The following is a 20250-nucleotide window of genomic DNA, read 5'->3' on the forward strand; positions in this document are numbered from 1 at the left end:
ATAATGTAACAGTAGACCTGATTTTATTTATACCAGCACAGAGACTTGTCGTATAAAATTATCCCTTTTTAAAGTCAGGTGATTACACAGATTAAACATTCACATCTGTTAAGTTTACCAGAAGATACATTAGGTACAAGTTCTCCTGAGCACATTGTCAAAATAAATTATCATTCACATTCATTTTTACATTCTTGACTGTTTAAGGCCAGGATTCAATCAGATCTATGGTAACCTGCGTCAGCCGACAAACGCATTGCTTTTGTTTAGGCGGTGTTAGAGCTGTCAGATCGGCTGGTCATTGTAAAACCACACCCGTCCTTATATCCCACCCACCTTGGAAGTTCAGAACAAGAAAGTGTAGCCTATATTGAAATGACACTCGATCATTAAATGAAATCGAGATTTGTACCACCCTAATCGAGGTGTAGGTATCACACATTTCAGTGTTATAATTTGTAACATGGCTGCACGGGATTTCTACTAATATGACTCGGTGCATCCAATGGCAATGCCAGTTACGGTTAACGCCAGGAGCTTCTTGTGGATTTGACAGCTCTAACGGAGTAACACCTCCAACACCACCTAAACAAAAGCAATGATAAGCTATGCATTTACCACTAATCTGATTGAATCCTGGCCAGTTTTTTGGTTCAGAGATCCTGTTTAATACAGAACTATTCATTACATGACTATTCTACCGTGTCTTTTTGCCAATAAAGATTATGAAAAGGCGAAAAGCTGCAGTAACAGACTTACAAATATGCTTGATTCTGTCACAACATGGACACAACAGCAATCATATAACATCACAATCAATGATGAACATTTAACAATTCTCAAATACCATCACAACTTGTTTGAATTCTACCTTTTAACTCATGTTGCAGACAGTCTTGGATTTGATTCGAACTGGTTCATAACTTTATGCTGGTTTGAACACTGGAACAGAAAACAATTACAAAGTTCAGAATGGAACAATTAAACAATTATTTTGGTTCCAACCCCCGATTTGTGGTGAATGTAAACATTACGGAACGTTTACAAGCAATAGTGGCCATTTGCCTCGTTGAACACAACTCTATTCTGCAATGAGGAGAACCCCTGATGACTAAAACCACAGACAGAATGCTGGGCTGGATTTGACCTGACTAGACAGGAAACACCCAACCCTGCTGCAGACCCTGGTGGTGAGTTGAGTAAGAGTTAACGATTTAAATACTGCAGACCAGGAGGGAACAAGATAGGTTGATATGTGAGGTCTCTACCAGACCCTGAGAACCCAGGGTAAGCCCCGGCTCCATCCCTGAAGGGAGATTCCTGTCCGGAGTTTACGCCTGGACAGCATTAATACAGCTGGCTGTTGAGCTGCCGGAGAACTCCCACCACAAACTCACGCAATGTCTGGGAAGGAAAAGAGGACAAACATGGATTACTTTACACAGCTGTCAACTCAACATAGTCATCCATCCTCAGAGCAAGACAGGGTGGCAGCCATGTCAATTATAGCATTCAGTGGTGATAGTTTTGACCTGTTGGGTCAGACTGAAGTCCAAAATACCATCATTGAGCAGAAAACACACCAAAATGCCATGACTATCACATAAAGACAATTACCTTAAATAAAACCATACATGATTTGGTGTGCCATCCATCCACCAGCAGCAAGAATCCCCCAGCAGTACAGTACATTGAGTGTCCTACCTGAGGCTTGCAGTGCTCCTCGATCCAGCTGAAGACGCAAGCAGACAGCTCCTGGAAGCTGGCCACAGACACAGAGCTGCTGAAGGACTGGAACAGGGAGTCCATGATGCTCTGAAACACGCTGAACTTCACCTGGTCCGACACCTGCTCCTCCCCATGCTGAGGGTTGTTCTGGTGGGCGTTCACTATGTGCTCATAGTTCCTACAACACACAGGTTAAACGCTTATTATAAACTGGTTAGTTTGGGTCCTGGATGCTAATGGGCTGAACCAGCATTCCAGCTGTGTGTCAATATACCATGGGTATGACGCAAAACATATTTTTTGTTGTTATATTCATGTTGTTAACCGGTTTATAATAGAAATAAGGCACCTCAGTGGTATATGTCCAATACAGTGCCTTCAGAAAGTATTGACACCCCTTGACTTTTTCCATTCTGTTGTGTTACAGCCTGAATTTAAAATAGATTAAATTCAGATTTTGTGTCACTGGCCTACACACAATACCCCATAATATCAAAGTGGAATAAATGTTGTGTTTTTTAAATTTTTATACAAACTAATAAAACATTTAAAGCTGAAAGGTCTTGAGTCAATAAGTATTCAAGCCAAAATAAGTTCAGGAGTAAAATTATTAACAACCAATTAGACAGTGCAAATATAGTACAATCCAGGTGTGCAAAACTCTTTAGAGACTCACAGCTGTAATCGCTGCCAAAGGTGATTCTAACATGTATTGACTCAAGGGTGTGAATAGTTACGTAAATTAGACATTTCTGTATTTCATTTTCAATAAATGTGTAAAACTTTCAACAAAAATCTTTGCACTTTGTCATTATAGGTTATTGTGTGTAGATGGGCGCAATTTTTTAAAACAAATATTTAATCCATTTTGAATTCAGGCTCTAACACAACAAAATATGGAACAAGTCAAGGGATATGAAGTTTCTGAAGAGACTGTATACCACTGATAACGGCTGTATCCAGGCACTATACCACACCTGTTCGACTACATCTGACCATTTCTAACCAGGTTTCCATCCAACCTTTTTATGTGCGTAAAGTACATGTTGGATAAAAAATTTTTTATGACAGGCCTGATTGAAACAGAACATTTGTCGGTAAACTTTCCAAATGCAGAAAAAACTAAACACGCTAGACAAGGTGGGATCATTTTGTGTCTAAAATTAATTATGCGAGAAATGTCGGTGGAAAAGCTTTTAATGTGCAAATATTAATATAATAACTATCATATTGAAGTAAACTTGGAGTCACACGATGACGTGTGGTCGTCCCAATACAATGCCTTGGGAAAGCATGCAGTTTACTAGGCTACAGATTAAATAAATTATGGTGAACTTCATAGGGTGGTGAAAGTGCAAGTTGATGAGCTTGATGCTCCTTTCCAATAAATATCGAGCTGCCGTTTGGCAAAGCTGCCATGTAGGGCCTCCCGAGTGGCGCAGCTGTCTAAGGCAGTGCTAGAGGCGTCACTACAAACCCAGGTTTGATCCCGGGCGGTATCGCAACTGGGAGTCCCATAGGGCGGCGCACAATTTGCCCAGCGTTGTTCGGGTTAGGGGATATATTTTTTTTATTATACAAAAAAAAAGCTGCCATGTAGGCTATACCCGCACTGTATCTGCCAGCTGTTGGCTAGAGCGCACGTGCCAATACCAGGGTGGGAACTCGCTGTTTAACAAAAAAAATTTGAGAAACCCCATCAGTAGAATGAAGAAAACCCATTTAACTTGTATTTTTTATTCAGTACATGGGAATTTTACCACAAAATGTATTTTTATGTATACTACGTCATCACGCACAGCCTTATCTGCAACAAGTCAATATGATGGAAAAACATCTCTGGTGGGAAAATGCGCATATTGTTTTTAATGCGATTTTAGCATATAGAAGACCAGTTCTTAAAGCCTTCAGCTGTATTCTTATTCTACTCCTCCTCTGTTCCTCTGGTGATGTAGAGGTTAACCCAGGCCCTGTAGCCCCCAGTATCACTCCTACTCCCCAGGCGTTATCATTTGTAGACTTCTGTAACCGTAAAAGCCTTGGTTTCTTGCACGTTAACACCAGAAGCCTCCTCCCTAAGTTTGAGTTATTCACTGCGTTAGCACACACTGCCAAAGGGGGTGGGGTTGCAATCTACTGTAGAGATAGCCTGCAGAGCTCTATCATACTATCCAGGTCTGTGCCCAAACAGTTTGAGCTTCTACTTCTAAAAATCCACCTTTCTAGAAATAAGTCTCTCACTGTTGCCGCTTGGTACAGACCCCCCTCAGCCCATCTATCCTTAGAGTTCGTACTGCTTGGTGACCTAAACTGGGATATGCTTAACACCCCGGCCAACCTACAATCTAAACTAGATGCCCTCAATCTCACACAAATTATCAACGAACCTACCAGGTACAACCCTAAATCTGTAAACATGGGCACCCTCATAGATATCATCCTGACAAATGTACCCTCTAAAAACACCTCCGCTGTCTTCAACCAGGATCTCAGCAATCACTGCCTTATTGCCTGCGTCCGTAATGGGTCCGCGGTCAAATGACCACCCCTCATCACTGTCAAATGCTCCCTAAAACACTTTAGCGAGCAGGCCTTTCTAATCGACTTGACTGCCCTTGACCAGCACAAAAACATCCTGTGGCGTACTGCATTAGCATCGAACAGCCCCCGCGATATGCAACTTTTCAGGGAAGTTGATAAAGAAATGTGTGAGTAAGATATGACTAAAATGTCACACCCTCAGTTATCCAAAGCGACTTACAGTCATGCGTGCATACATTGTTTTTGTGTATGGGTGGTCCCGGGGATCGAACCCACTACCTTGGCGTTACAAGCGCCGTGCTCTACCAGCTGAGCTACAGAGGACCAGTGTATGACTAATTATTACACCCTGAAACTGTGTGAAATGTGTTAGAATGTGTGAGTGTAGGACCAGTAAAGATTATGACATTGTGTTACTATTTAGCAATGCGAGTAGGAGTTAGACCAGACAACAAAGGACAAGGAGAACTGTCTACAGACAACTGAGAAACCAAGATAAAGCGGCCTCCCAATTTAGGGAGGAGAAAAACCGTTAGGCTTGTAAGAGAGTATGAAATATGTTGCAGGATATTGTGAGGACGGTGATAACTAAGGAATGCAGCCTGCCCGAGCAAGGAGTAGACTATGATAAGAACATGTGTGTGTATGTGTGTGTGTGACCTGATGGTCAGGAGAGCAGTTTTCCAGTGGAAAAATACAGCCCGCCTAAAGCGGGGTGGGATTTTTGTATGATGTGTGTGTATAAAAGATGGACTCTGAAATTGTGAAAACAGAATTCTCTGGGCAGAGTTCTCTGAATAAAGACCACCTGGCTATTGCAGACTGGGATCTCTGTCCGTTTCTTGATCCAAAAGCCTTACAACCTTTTGGGAGACGCACAGAGACACTGAAATAGTTAGTTCATAAATTCTCTTAACAGCTTGGTCCTTTTCGAGCCGGATTCCAATACCTGCCTCTGTCATTCCAGGTAACTCTGAAAAACGTTGACAGGCGAATGATACATTCGTAAATAGAAAGACCTGCCCTTTGGCATTAAGGGTTCAATAACACAGGCCAGAGAACACCTGATAATGACAGAGACGGTGACGGAATCCAACTTACATTGAATCTCAGCTGCAAGGATAAGGTCAGTAGTGTTTATTCATTAGTGAAATGTTGGTGGGTCCGTAACGATTCACGGTAATAGGCCATTACCAAAAGAAACTAAAGGTGAGAGAGTCAATAGACCACTAAAGGTGAGACAGTCAATAGACCACTAAAGGTGAGACAGTCAATAGACCACTACTACATAAACAGAAAGGGGTGATTCCAGGTGGTTGTATAGAGAAGAGGGAGAACCCATTCCTGTTGTATGAGACTGTCAGGAATTGTCAAGATTACATTTGAGGGGATACGTTCCTCTGTAACGGTATGAGATAATTCTGGGGGACTAGTCAAGAATACATAAACAGAAAAGGGTGATTCCAGGTGTTGTGTGAATGTGATATGAAAGTCGTATGAATATGGGAATGTTCGAACCCCAAGAGGGGAGCCACATTTTTATACATGTCGATGATATACTGGTAGCAAACCCATCAGTGGAGGGGTGTAAAAAGGATACTCTCCAGTTGTTAACCTTTATGGCAGGACAAGGACACAAGGTCAGTAAAAAGAAACTACAACTCTGGCAGAAAGAGGTAATTTATTTAGGTCACACGATAACGTAGGATGGGAGAACCCTAAACTCGTCAAGAAAAACGGCAATATTAGAAGCTCCTAAACCTCTGAATAAGAAACAAATGAGCTTTTTGGGAATGATTAATTACTGTCGAGCATGGATTCCCCATTATGCGTTACACACTGGAAAATTGAGTGATCTTATCTATGGAAAAGCTATGGCAGCACATGATAAAATAATTTGGAATAACGAGGCTGATTTGCAATTTGAGGAAATTAAGCAATTATTGACCTCTTCAACGGTGCTGGCGTTTCCTAGATATGATAGACCATTTTCTCAAACTGTGGATTGTAGAGGGGGATATATGACATTAGTACTGACACAAAAACATGGGGACAAAAATAAACCGGTTGCATATTTTTCTTCAAGACTTGATGAGGTGGCTCAGGCAATGCCTGTCTGTTTGCAATCAGTTGTGGCAGCTGCTAATGCAGTGCAGGATGCAGCTTCAATTGTACTATACCATGATCTAACCTTAAAAGTTCAACATGCAGTATCAACTCTGCTATTGGAACACAAGATGGCGTACATGTCACCAGCACGACACCTACAGTGGGGAGAACAAGTATTTAATACACTGCCGATTTTGCAGGTTTTCCTACTTACAAAGCATGTAGAGGTCTGTAATTTTTATCATAGGTACACTTCAACTGTGAGAGACGGAATCTAAAACAAAAATCCAGAAAATCACATTGTATGATTTTAAGTAATTCATTTGCATTTTATTGAATGACATAAGTATTTGATACATCAGAAAAGCATAACTTAATATTTGGTACAGAAACCTTTGTTTGCAATTACAGAGATCATACGTTTCCTGTAGGTCTTGACCAGGTTTGCACACACTGCAGCAGGGATTTTGGCCCATACCTCCATACAGACCTTCTCTAGATCCTTCAGGTTTCGAGGCTGTCGCTGGGCAATACAGACTTTCAGCTTCCTCCAAAGCTTTTCTATTGGGTTCAGGTCTGGAGACTGGCTAGGCCACTCCAGGACCTTGAGATGCTTCTTACGGAGCCACTCCTTAGTTGCCCTGGCTGTGTGTTTCGGGTCGTTGTCATGCTGGAAGACCCAGCCACGACCCATCTTCAATGCTCTTACTGAGGGAAGGAGGTTGTTGGCCAAGATCTCGCGATACATGGCCCCATCCATCCTCCCCTCAATACGGTGCAGTCGTCCTGTCCCCTTTGCAGAAAAGCATCCCCAAAGAATGATGTTTCCACCTCCATGCTTCACGGTTGGGATGGTGTTCTTGGGGGTTGTACTCATCCTTCTTCTTCCTCCAAACACGGCGAGTGGAGTTTAGACCAAAAAGCTCTATTTTTGTCTCATTAGACCACATGACCTTCTCCCATTCCTCCTCTGGATCATCCAGATGGTCATTGGCAAACTTCAGACGGGCCTGGACATGCGCTGGCTTGAGCAGGGGGACCTTGCGTGCGCTGCAGGATTTTAATCCATGACGGCGTAGTGTGTTACTAATGGTTTTCTTTGAGACTGTGGTCCCAGCTCTCTTCAGGTCATTGACCAGGTCCTGCCGTGTAGTTCTGGGCTGATCCCTCACCTTCCTCATGATCATTGATGCCCCACAAGGTGAGATCTTGCATGGAGCCCCAGACCGAGGGTGATTGACCGTCATCTTGAACTTCTTCCATTTTCTAATAATTGCGCCAACAGTTGTTGCCTTCTCACCAAGCTGCTTGCCTATTGTCCTGTAGCCCATCCCAGCCTTGTGCAGGTCTACAATTTTATCCCTGATGTCCTTACACAGCTCTCTGGTCTTGGCCATTGTGGAGAGGTTGGAGTCTGTTTGATTGAGTGTGTGGACAGGTGTCTTTTATACAGGTAACGAGTTCAAACAGGTGCAGTTAATACAGGTAATGAGTGGAGAACAGGAGGTCTTCTTAAAGAAAAACGAACAGGTCTGTGAGAGCCGGAATTCTTACTGGTTGGTAGGTGATCAAATACTTATGTCATGCAATAAAATGCAAATTAATAACTTAAAAATCATACAATGTGATTTTCTGGATTTTTGTTTTAGATTCCGTCTCTCACAGTTGAAGTGTACCTATGATACAAATTACAGACCTCTACATGCTTGGTAAGTAGGAAAACCTGCAAAATCGGCAGTGTATCAAATACTTGTTCTCCCCACTGTATCTTGTATGATAGTATTGCTGAACATGCCAAATCTAACTATTGAACGATGTACAACATTGAATCCTGTAACATTAGTTCCTGTTGTAAATGATGGTAGTCCCCATAACTGTATTGAAGAAACTGAAAAAAATAGTACTACCCAGGCCTGACTTAACAGACTTAGCTATACCATGTTGTGAAGTAACAATGTTTGTTGATGGATCTTCTAGGAAGAATCCTGATGGCACCAATGCAACTGGTTATGCTGTGGTGACAGAACGAGGTTCTAGCTGCTGAACCCTTGCCAAGAAACTACTCTGCCCAGCAGGCAGAGATAGTGGCATTAACAAAAGCATGCCAACTGGGTAAAGGGAAGGTTATAACTATCTATACCGATAGTGCATACGCCTTTAATACTGTACATGTCTTTGCTGCCCAGTGGAAGAATAGAGGAATGGTTACGATTTCGGGTAAACCAATTACACATGCAGAGTTGATTCTTGACCTCCTAGATGCATTATTATTACCAAAAAAGCTCGCAATATGCGAGGCGCATACTACAGGGAAGGATCGTATTACTTTGGGTAATGCGATAGCACATGAGGACAGGAGAGCAGGTGTGTTATCTTAAATGGGAGATGAGACGAGGGTACAATAGGGGGGTCAAGGGACCGAAGGGTGGAAGAACCAGGTCCCTGAGGAGACTTGAACCCCACAACAAAAGTCCAGTTAGGAGAGAGGAACAGGAGGATTCAGAGCTAAGCTGAGGAGGGAGTCAGTATGAGTCAGGAGATGAGAGAGTAGGAGGGGGCCGGTACCCAATGATAGCCTTACCCAATGCATTGGCAGTGGCTAAGGGAGCCCCGGCAACCTTAGATGTATACAGGGCATGGACCCAGAGAAATGTGGTCACTGTTTTGATATGCGGAAATATTGACACATGGGTAAAGCAATTTGTCAATAGGGGGGATGGTAGAGCAGGTTAGATGGTAGAGCAGGTTAGGAAACACTTTGTGGCCTATGGTATAACGAATAAAAAATAAAAAAAATATCCCCCTGGCAAAATATCCAGTCCAGCAATTGGAAATTGATTTTATAGAGTTATCACGGAGTGAAAGGAAGAAATTGGGTACAATGTCTACAGATAGTATTATATGACGATTAGGGTAACACCAGATAAATTGGGTTGTCCCCCTTTGAGAAAGTGTTTGGAAGACCTTACAGAATGCCACAGTTGGCAGGACCAGAACAGGCAGACATAGAACTAGAGAATACACGAGAAAATTGTTCGTTAACCATACCCGTATGTCTATGAATTTGTGTCCTACAGGAGAATTAAAGGAGAAGGTGACTCATAGTATACAACCTGGAGACTGGGTGTGGATCCAATCATTGAGGAAAAAGGATTGAAAGCAGTCACACTGGGAGGGACCATACCAAGTCCTATTGGTAACTGCCTTCGCTATAAGAATAGCTGAGAGAGCCACTGCAAAAAGGTAGGCCCACATACCAACACCGTTGAACACACACAGAGTTAAAGAGAAGAACTGAACCACTGGGGTTCAGGGGTAAACTCTGTTAACGAAGAAACCCTACCCCGAACTTTCATCACTATGGGGTGTTCCTAGAGGTGTGGGTATGGGGAAGTACCAGGCAGGTGGGTCAGGGACAGGATTGGGATGGCGGTTTTGGGGGACTCTGAGCTGCATCATCGTGTTAACCATATTATGGATTAATCCAGGTCAACCTAAACAGAGAAATGATTAACAAAATAATACCAAGGCACTGATTCGATCTCGTAGAAATACTGAAACCAAGAAAGACTATTGGGGGAATGATTATTTTATAGTTAAAGTCAGTTTAGGACAAGATGGGGGATTCAAGATACCATTCGACTTCTCCCATGAAGAGATAGGAGGTTTTGGGGGCTTTGGTAAGAAGCAAGAAAGTTAGGTCCTAGAAGGTATGGTAAATACATTTGCACTGGGGCAAAGGTGTTTAAACATACCTGGGGAACATACTATGAGAATGGGATGGACGCAGAACACCGATGGGGAATTAAACAAACCCATGATAAATGTAAAACGGAACTGGTGATAACGGTAAAGTCAATTATGCAAGATGACATAGCAAGGAACTATTGGGCCTGTGTTGATGATTTCGGGGCAGATATATGTTTGAGGTTCATTTTTCGGGAGAGAAATGAATCTTCCACCCCCGAGACAGAACAGCAGGTAGATCCAATGTTATCACCAGAGGTATCAAAAACTAGTCTAACACCCCTTGGAAGGCCCTCAGAAGGAATCCTAAATAGCACTAAACCACCAGGGGTAGAATATTTCCTCATGCAGAAAATGAACCAAGGAGAAGTAGAAGGAATTTCAAATGAGAACTTCTGGGTAAGGTGGATGAACTACACAGCTAGGGCGTTGGGTCAAACTAATTGTTATGCCTGTTCAACAGGTAGGCCAACCCTTCTAACTGCACCTATGCCTCAGACCATGTTCTCTTGTGTGATAGATTTGGGATCAAACCAAACCTCACCTAATTGTTCTGATATTAAAACAACCACTCTTAAAAAGGATAATACTAAGGCACCCCAATTCACCATGACCCCCGGAGATTATCAATGTTATAGACACCAAAGTAATGCGAATAGCAGATCAAATTGGAGAAGGGTTTACAACAACGTTTTTCTGGTGGGTTACAATTAATAAAAATGTTGACTGGATTAATTACATCTACAAAAGGTTTGTTAATTAGACAAGGGATGCAGTAAAGGGAATCTCAGACCAACTATCTGCCACCTCACTCATGACCTGGCAGAATAGGTTGGCTCTCTATATGCTTTTAGCAGAGAAGGGCGGAGTTTGCAAGATGGTGGGAGGTCATTGTTGTACGTTTCTCCCCAACAATCCAGCCCCAGATGGTACAGTAACTAGAGCACTGGCCGGTCTCAAGGCATTAAGTGAAGAATGGGCTGAGAACTCGGGGGTGAATACATCAATAACTGGATGGTTTGATGAAATGTTTGGTAAATGGAAAACTATTGTTGCAACTATTCTGGGTGCAGCTATAGCTTGTATGTGTATGCTTGTTCTTTGTGGATGTTGTCTTATTCCCTGTGTCAGAGGGTTGGTGAGAAAAGCGTTGGAGAAAGCAGTGACCTATGGGCCCATTCCCTACTCAGACCGATGGAACGACGACCTATATCCTCCCACTCTAGTGGACGATGCAGAACATTTCAATACTGATGAACCTGTATTAAATGAGACCATTTTTGATGTTTAGTATACCATCTTTTCAATGAAAGTTATAGTGAAAATCCTAACAAGGAGAGTGAGTTATGGTTGGAAGTAAAATTTGGTAGCAATGCAAGACATATTGTATTTTTATAGTGTGTTTTGTACTAGTGACTTATTTAAAATGCAAAACAAGTTGTATGCCTTGTTGTGTGTTTCATTTTATAAGAATGTATTTTAAATGTGTGTGTGAAATTTAGTCAAAGGGTGGATTGATAAAGAAATGTGTGAGTAAGATATGACTAAAATGTCACACCCTCAGTTAAACTAATTATTAATGACTAATTATTACACCCTGAAACTGTGTGAAATGTGTTAGAATGTGTGAGTGTAGGACTAGTAAAGATTATGACATTGTGGTACTATTTAGCAATGCGAGTAGGAGTTAGACCAGACAACAAAGGACAAGGAGAACTGTCTACAGACAACTGAGAAACCAAGATAAAGAGGCCTCCCAATTTAGGGAGGAGAGAAACCGTTAGGCTTGGAAGAGAGTATGAAATATGTTGCAGGATATTGTGAGGACGGCGATAACTAAGGAATGCAGCCTGCCCGAGCAAGGAGTAGACTATGATAAGAACATGTATGTGTGTGTGTATGTGTGTGTGTGACCTGATGGTCAGGAGAGCAGTTTTCCAGTGGAAAAATACAGCCCGCCTAAAGTGGGGTGGGATTTTTGCATGACGTGTGTGTATAAAAGATGGACTCTGAAATTGTGGTAACAGAATTCTCTGGGCAGAGTTCTCTGAATAAAGACCACCTGGCTATTGCAGACTGGGATCTCTGTCCGTTTCTTGATCCAAAAGCCTTACAACCTTTTGGGAGACGCACAGAGACACTGAAATAGTTAGTTAATAAATTATCTTAACAGAAGTCAGGAACCAATATACACAATCAGTTAGGAAAGCAAAGGCTAGCTTTTTCAAACAGAAATTTGCATCCTGTAGCACTAACTCCAAAATGTTTTGGGACACTGTAAAGTCCATGGAGAATAAGAGAACCTCCTCCCAACTGCCCACTGCACTGAGGCTAGGAAACACTGTCACCACCGATAAATCTACAATAATCGAGAATTCCACCTGGCTACCACTAACCCGGCCACCAGCTCACCCTTGCTCTCCCCTCTTCTCCTTCGCAAAAATTCAGACAGCTGATGTTCTGAAAGAGCTGAAAAATCTGGACCCCTACAAATCAGCTGGGCTAGACAATCTGGACCCTTTCTTTCTAAAATTAGCTGCCGAAATTGTCGCAACCCCTATTACTAGCCTGTGCAACCTCTCTTTCGTAACGTCTGAGATCCCCAGAGATTGGAAAGCTGCCGCGGTCATCCCCCTCTTCAAAGGCGGTGACACTCTAGATCCAAACTGTTACAGACCTATATCCATCCTGCCCTGCCTTTTGAAAGTATTTGAAAGCCAAGTTAACAAACAGATCACCGACCATTTCGAATCCCACCGTACCTTCTTCGCTATGCAATCCGGTTTCCGAGCTGGTCATGGGTGCACATCAGCCACGCTCAAGGTCCTAAACGATATTATAACCGCGATCGATAAAAGACAGTACTGCGCAGCCTTCTTCATCGACCTGGCCAAGGCTTTCGACTCTGTCAACCACCGCATTCTTATTGGCAGACTAAATAGCCTTGGTTTCTCAAATGACTGCCTCGCCTGGTTCACCAACTACTTCTCAGATAGAGTTCAATGTGTCAAATCGGAGGGCCTGTTGTCTGGACCTCTGGCAGTCTATGGGGGTGCCACAGGGTTCAATTCTCGGGCCGACTCTATTCTCTGTGTATATCAATGATGTCGCTCTTGCTGCTGGTGACGCTCGGATCCACCTCTATGCGGATGACACCATTTTGTATACATCTGGCCCTTCATTGGACACTTAACAAACCTCCAAACGAGCTTCAACGCCATACAACACTCCTTCCGTAGCCTCCAACTGCTCTTAAACACTAGTAAAACTAAATGCATGCTCTTCAACCGAACGCTGCTTGCACCCGCCCACCCGACTAGAATCACTACTCTCGGCAGGTCTGACCTAGAGTATGTGGACAACTACAAATACCTAGGTGTCTGGTTAGACTGTAAACTCTCCTTCCAGACTCACATTAAGCATCTCCAATCAAAAGTTAGATCTAGAATCGGCTTCCTATTTCGCAACAAAGCCTCCTTCACTCATGCTGCCAAACATGCCCTCGTAAAACTGACTATCCTACCGATCCTTGACTTCAGCGATGTCATTTACAAAATAGCCTCCAACACTCTACTCAGCAAACTGGATGTCACCAATGCCCTATATACTACCCACCATTGTGACCTGTACGCTCTTGTTGGCTGGCCTTCACTACATATCCGTCGCCAAACCCACTGGCTCCAGGTCATCTATAAATCACTGCTAGGCAAATCCCTGTCATATCTTAGCTAATTGGTCACCATAGCAACACCCACCCGTAGTCTGCGCTCCAGCAGGTATATCTCACTTGTCATCCCCAAAGCCAACACCTCCTTTGGCCGCCATTCCTTCCAGTTCTCTGCTGCCAATGACTGGAACGAACTGCAAAAATCTCTGAAGCTGGAGACTGTTATCTCCCTCACTAACTTTAAGCATCAGTTGTCAGAGCAGCTTACCGATCACTGCACCTGTACACAGCCATTATGAAATTAGCCCACCCAACTACCTCATCCCCATATTGTTATTTATTTAGCTAATTTGCACCCCAGTATCTCTATTTGCACATCATCTTTTGCACATCTATCATTCCAGTGTTAATACGAAATTGTAACCATTTTGCACTATGGCCTATTTATTGCCTTACTACATTCGCACATACTGTATATATATTTGCTGTTGTATTTCTGACTTTATGTTTTGTTTACCCCATATGTAACTCTGTGTTTACCCCATATGTAACTCTGTGTTGTTTTTAATCGCACTGCTTTGCTTTATCTTGGCCAGGTCGCAGTTGTAAATGAGAACTTGTTCTCCACTGGCTTACCTGATTAAATAAAGGTGAAATAAAAATAAATAAATACATTTGCATGAAATGGATGGATGGAAACCCAACAGTGTTAATATCATCATATTTACACAACTATGATAGCATCATATTGGTCAGGGCACTACAGTGCGACCATTTTACTCGCATACGTGCCTAAATATTTTGCTGTGTGATCCGGAATTCTAATTTAGGAGCACCAGTGCACCTAGAGAAATGTAGGATTCTAGCTTTAATACCTCATATTTGGTATTTCCCTCTCTCTGATAAGGCCAGTCTGCCAGGGCTGACCTGATACAGTCTATGCAATCTTATGAATGAGTTATTAGGTAAATTAAATATATCCTTGAAGGCTCTCTTAACCTAAATTATACATATTCAATCTAACATAGCTAATATCATCTTGAATGGTTTCACCCCCGCAGCTCTCCCTGTCTGCTTTTACGTTTTACTGTGACTTACGTTTTCATGATCTTCAGTGCCATCACTTCCTTCCTCAGCATAGACATTTCCTCCTCCTGCTTCTTCTTCTCCTTGTGCAGAAACTGGATGTAGTCAATGGCTGCAGCAGGAAACACAGAAACAACCAGTAAGGGATTTCTGGACTGAAAGCATTTCTATCAGGGAGGAAAATTCCAGCTTAGGGTGGGATCCTTTCTAAATATTTATAGTATGTTGACATTACAAAGGCTGGTCGGAATGTCAATTTGCACAGTCCTAAAATGTACAACTTTCACATTTCTGGTTGAACAGTACAGTTAAGCAATAAGGCATGAGGAGGTGTGGTATATGGCCTATATACTATGGCTAAGGGCTGTTCTTATGCACGTCACGATGCAACGCAAAGTGCCTGGATACAGCCCTTAGCCGTGGTATATTGGCCATATACCACAAACCCCTGAGGTACCTTATTGCTATTATAAACTGGTTACGAATGTAATTGGGGCGGCAGGTAGCTTAGTGGTTAAGAGCGTTGTGCCAGTAACCGAAAGGTCGCTGGTTCTAATCCCAGAGCCGACTAGGTGAAAAATCTGTTGATGTGCCCTTGAGCAAGGCACTTAACCCTAATTGCTCCTGTAAGTCGCTCTGGATAAGAGCGTCTGCTAAATGACTAATTTATTATTTATTTAATTAGAGCAGTAAAAATACATATTTTGTCATACCCGTGGTATACGGTCTGATAGACCACGGCTGTCAGCCAATCAGAATTCAGGGCTCGAACCACCCAGTTTATAATGGTCTATATAGAACATTGTACTTTTCTGCAGCACTGTGGCCTTGCTGATCTTCTGTGTCCCCACAGCAAACTCAGACTGCTGCTGGCAGGTGGGCACTATGGACTGTAGATCATCATATCCTTTCTGTGGAGTCAAACACACAAGACAAACAGATTTTTGAATTGACAGAAGTATTACATTTGGCCACCTAAGAAACATTAATTTATTGGAAGAGATCAGAGCCACCAACTCCCTCTGTCCAAACACCCCCCACCCTCACTTCCCAATCCTTTTTTTTTTTCTTTCTCCCTTGTCCCTTTTTACAACTACCCTCCTTCCCATGATCTACACTCCTGTTGTTCCACTCCCTATCGGAAGCCAACCTTGATAGCATCCCGTCGTTTCTGCTCGGCCTGTGTGTGTGCCTGTCTCCGCCGGTCTTTGTAGGACTCCTTGTAGGTGGTCTCATGCCTGTAGTCACTGTCTTCATCATCTACAGTGAGGAGAGGAAGAGCAGGTGTTTCAGTCTACCTCCCTAGGGCTCAAGGCTGATGCAATTGAAAAAAAGTATAAGAAAGAATATAGTGGAAGTGAGAGTGGGGTAGGGAGTAAGAGAATGAATTAAAGGGGCACTGCATCAATTATGTTTTTTTAAAAATTAGGACACTAAATAAATATGCAGCAGTCTCACCTACACAAGCCATTTAGTCATACAGTACACACATCAACATCGCCGATAAAAATATTCCCTGACATATGTTGTCTAAACATAAATGAAACACAGTACCTGTATTTGGTACTGATGAGGCACTTGTGGACCCGATGCTGTTAGCCCTGGAGACCACAGTACCCTTCCTTGCATTCTCAGCAAAGAAACCTTAAAAGAGAACATGAAGAAGAGTTCAGACATCATTAAATGACTAATCAACAGTTACCCACAGGACTGGTAGCCTACTAGCTCTAGATTGTACATTTTGGTAAAACAACAGTTAGGCCTAACGATACTACTCACTGTGGTCAAATCCATTGTCACTGAAAGCCCCATCGTTCTGTTCAGCCATGGCAGGTGTTGACAGGAGAGAGAATAAAACAGTGGATAAGGAGGTGAGAACAACAGGCTCTTTCCCGTCTCTCACTCAATGGGCAGATTCGATTATGCTGAGCCACAGGGCACCGGTCTATGGTGACGTGAATGGGCAAAAGCGGTGAGGGAGGAGCTCCCTTCTCAAATCGAACAGTAATCTGTGCTGCTTGGTAATGTCAACAAGGCAGCATGGTGCATCGTCCAGAAACATTCAACATCTCTTTTCCATAAAATAGCCTATATGTTTGCATTTTCAAACTAGTTTTTATTGGGAAGGCAGATAAAGGGTTTTTATCAAAAGCAATCACTTTTGCATGTGGAAACAGAATCCTACTCTACTTTTCAGGCGACTTCTGCCGCGTTCACGTGCTAGTCTGAATTAGGAAACTCAAAAATGTCAGACTTGCTAACTGGTTGTAGTTAGTTCCGCGTTCAACCAGCTAGCAATTCAGACATTTTTGAGTTTCCTAGTTCCGACTAGCACGTGAACGCAGCAGAAGTCGGCTGAAAAGTAGAGTAGGATTCTGGACTTCGCCGTGGACTTCGCACAGGGCACCGGTTCCAAAACGAATTCAATCAACTTTCACTTTAATCTAATCCCCTCAGACAAACACAGCAATATGCATCAACAACATCCACTGACAGTCCTGTGGTGTAATCATTTGTCCAAACAGTTTAAGTTCTGCAACTAAAACAAGAGTTTCTATTGGTCGAATACAGGTAGGTTCCTCCCCGTTTCGTTTGCTTCCATTTAAGAAACGTTTTGCAACAGAATCGGTGGAATGAATACACCACTGATTTGATTCAAGTAGGCAGAATTGTCAGAGAAATCCTCTTTTTTGTTTAAATCTTGGACACTTCAGTTAAGTGGCGCAGTCGTCTAAGTGGCGCAGTTCCACTAGAGATCCTGGTTCGAATCCAGTCTCTGTCGCAGCCGGCCGCGACCGGGAGACTCATGGGTGGCGCACAATTGGCCCAGCGTCGTCCAGGGTAGGGGAGGGAATGGCCGGCAGGGATGTAGCTCAGTTGATAGAGCATGGCGTTTGCAACGCCAGGGTTGTGGGTTCGATTCCCACGGGGGGCCAGTATAAAAAAAAAAATGTATTCACTAACTGTAAGTCGCTCTGGATAAGAGCGTCTGCTAAATGACTAAAATGTAAATGTAAAAATGTTAAGTGCAACCTGAGTTCCCACCAGATAATAACCTGATCCTTTTGTGGCTAACTTGCTTGTAGCTAAACATTAAATGACCTGGTTACTAGGTGGCAGTGGTGGAAAAAAGTACTCAACTATCATACTTGGGTAAAAGTAAAGATACCTTAATAGAAAATGACTCAAGTAAAAGTCACCCAGTAAAATACTACAAGTATTTGGTTTTAAATGCACTTAAGTATCAAAAGAAAATGTAATTGCTAAATTATACTTAAGCATAAAAAGTATAAATCATTTAAAATTCCTTATATTAAGCAAACTAGACTGCACCATTTTATTTTTTATTTACTGATAGCCAGGGGCAAACTCCAACACTCAGACATCTTTACAAATGAAGCATGTGTGTTTAGTGAGTCCGCCAGATCAGAGGCAGTAGGGATAACCAGGAATGTTCTCTTGATAAGCGTGTGAATTTGACAATTTTTCTGTTCTGCTAAGCATAAAAATGTAATGAGTACTTTTGGGTGTCAGGGAAAATGTATGGCGTAAAAAGTACATTATTTTCTTTAGTAATGTAGTGAAGTAAAAGTAGTCAAAAATATAAATAGTAAAGTAAAGTACAGATACCCAAAAAAACTACTTTAGTAGTAATTTAAAGTATTTTTTACTTAAGTACTTCACACTACTGCTAGGTGCCAGCTAGTTACGAGTGTTGGTGGAACCATAAGGAGAGGAAGTACAAACCAACGACGCTAGGCAGATTGCATAGGAACAGCATTGATTGAAAACAAGCTCCTAACATTAAAATGGGTCATATTTACTACGACACGAGTAACCCCGACGTTCCTATGCGGTCAGTACAGACAAGGCTGAAGTATGGCAAGTATTTTTGGCAAACCCATGTAAACACATGCATGACCTCGGCAAACAAGCGTTGCGTACATGTACATCGTGACGCATGCTTCATCATGTGATAGAAATCTGAACACACGTTTTGTAAAGTTGATTTATTAATACCTACCTGTGGCTATATAATGAGTGTACCATTTCCAAAATTAAACACTGGGTTCTCCCAGACGGTGAATTTGCAAATCACCCGTCTGGTCCACTAGGACTAGGCTACAAGTTGGCCAGCAGTTGGCCATCACAGAACCGTAAAGAAAGGAGAAGAAGCTTGAAAAGATTCATAAACAAAAGCGCTAGTACCTAGCTAGCTAGCCGTTAGCTAGCTAACATAAGCCAAATGTAGCAAATTAACTCCAAATTACAAAGACTGTATTCTTGCTACGAATATGTGGCAGTGTCATACAACGCTTATTTGTCCTCACGTCTCATATATTTGTCTAAACTAGCTAGCTTACTTTGATCCAGTGATCCTCCGGCGATGTTGTAGGATCCGTCATCTTGGAATCAACAGCTGTTCGAGAGCATCATGGGTGTGGGAAAACAATTTGCAGAAAGGGAACTACGCCCTCTGCTGGTTCACACAGTATGACATCTGGCCTCAAATAAGTGCAAGTAAGTGAGCATGTTTGGGCCGTATGGATCTATTGCTGCGTTCAAAACAAATGGGAACTCGGTTAAATCATGACGTCAGTGATCTTCAGGTCGGAAAGTCGGAGTTCTAGAAAGAGGCTCGAGTTCCCAAGTTGGAATTCCGATGTGGATGACCGTTCAAATCGATTTTTCCCAGTCGGAGGTCGTTTTTTTTCTCCCGAGTTCGCAGTTGTTTTGAACGCATTCAAGTCGGAAGTCGGAGATTTCCGAGTTCCCAGCTGTTTTGAACGCGGCATATGGCTGCGTTTACACAGGCATCCCAATTATGATATTGCTTTCACTAATTGGACCAATCAGATCAGCTCTGAAAAATATCTGATGTGATGAAGATCTGATGTGATGTGATTGGCCAAAAGATCAGAATTTGGCTGCCTGTCTAAACGCAGTCATGGGCTCCTCATATCTGGAAGTAGGCCTGCTGCTGATGCTTTAAAAACATTAATGCTCTGGGACATTAATCAATTTAAAAAAGTCTGGTAGAAAATTGTGTACAAATGTCTACTAAGACCCTTTTGATGTTCTGATTGTCAACAATTTATTCACCACCACATGGAAACAACGCTGGGCAATTTTGCCTTGACTTCACTAGGGGTAGCAATGTGCATATCTGACACAGGGTAGCGCTCTTGGAGTGTTCTTTGAGGGTACACTGGGTAAAACGCAACTGCACTCACACTTCCACAAGCTATGTTCTGGTAGTGGTTTCCTAACAATGGAAAGTCAAGAAAGTTATGATAAAAACACCTTACTTAATCCACCCTCTACCATTTGGCATGCACCCACCATCCACGAGGCCAGATACGTGTAGTTAC

The 20250-nt window shown here is 42.5% G+C and overlaps 1 protein-coding gene across 1 annotated transcript; it reads right to left on the reverse strand.

The window, feature by feature from the left end:
• Positions 1-6: 6 nt before the first annotated feature.
• LOC311123668 (max-like protein X) lies at positions 7-19346 on the reverse strand. The gene is made up of 8 exons (XM_084197912.1): positions 19243-19346; positions 16658-16694; positions 16433-16522; positions 16029-16138; positions 15687-15789; positions 14891-14990; positions 1705-1906; positions 7-1404 (listed from the first exon to the last, which is right to left on the reverse strand). Exons 1-8 carry the CDS (start codon positions 19282-19284, stop codon positions 1348-1350), a joined length of 741 nt encoding a protein of 246 aa, XP_084054038.1. The 5' UTR covers positions 19285-19346; the 3' UTR covers positions 7-1347.
• Positions 19347-20250: the final 904 nt, after the last annotated feature.

This window comes from Coregonus lavaretus (genome assembly GCF_964263955.1).
Source record: "Coregonus lavaretus genome assembly, contig: HAP1_SCAFFOLD_1387, whole genome shotgun sequence".
Taxonomy (NCBI): domain Eukaryota; kingdom Metazoa; phylum Chordata; class Actinopteri; order Salmoniformes; family Salmonidae; genus Coregonus; species Coregonus lavaretus.

Bases quoted from the DNA above. Each gene is read 5' to 3' on its own strand.
- LOC311123668 (XM_084197912.1), bottom strand. From the start codon at position 19,284: ATGACGGATCCTACAACATCGCCGGAGGATCACTGGATCAAA. The intron at 16,139-16,432 runs GTACTGTGTTTC...TCCTCACTGTAG, and splicing joins CTCATCAGTACCAAATACAG to ATGATGAAGACAGTGACTAC. The intron at 1,405-1,704 runs GTAGGACACTCA...TTTCCTTCCCAG, and splicing joins AGGAGCACTGCAAGCCTCAG to ACATTGCGTGAGTTTGTGGT.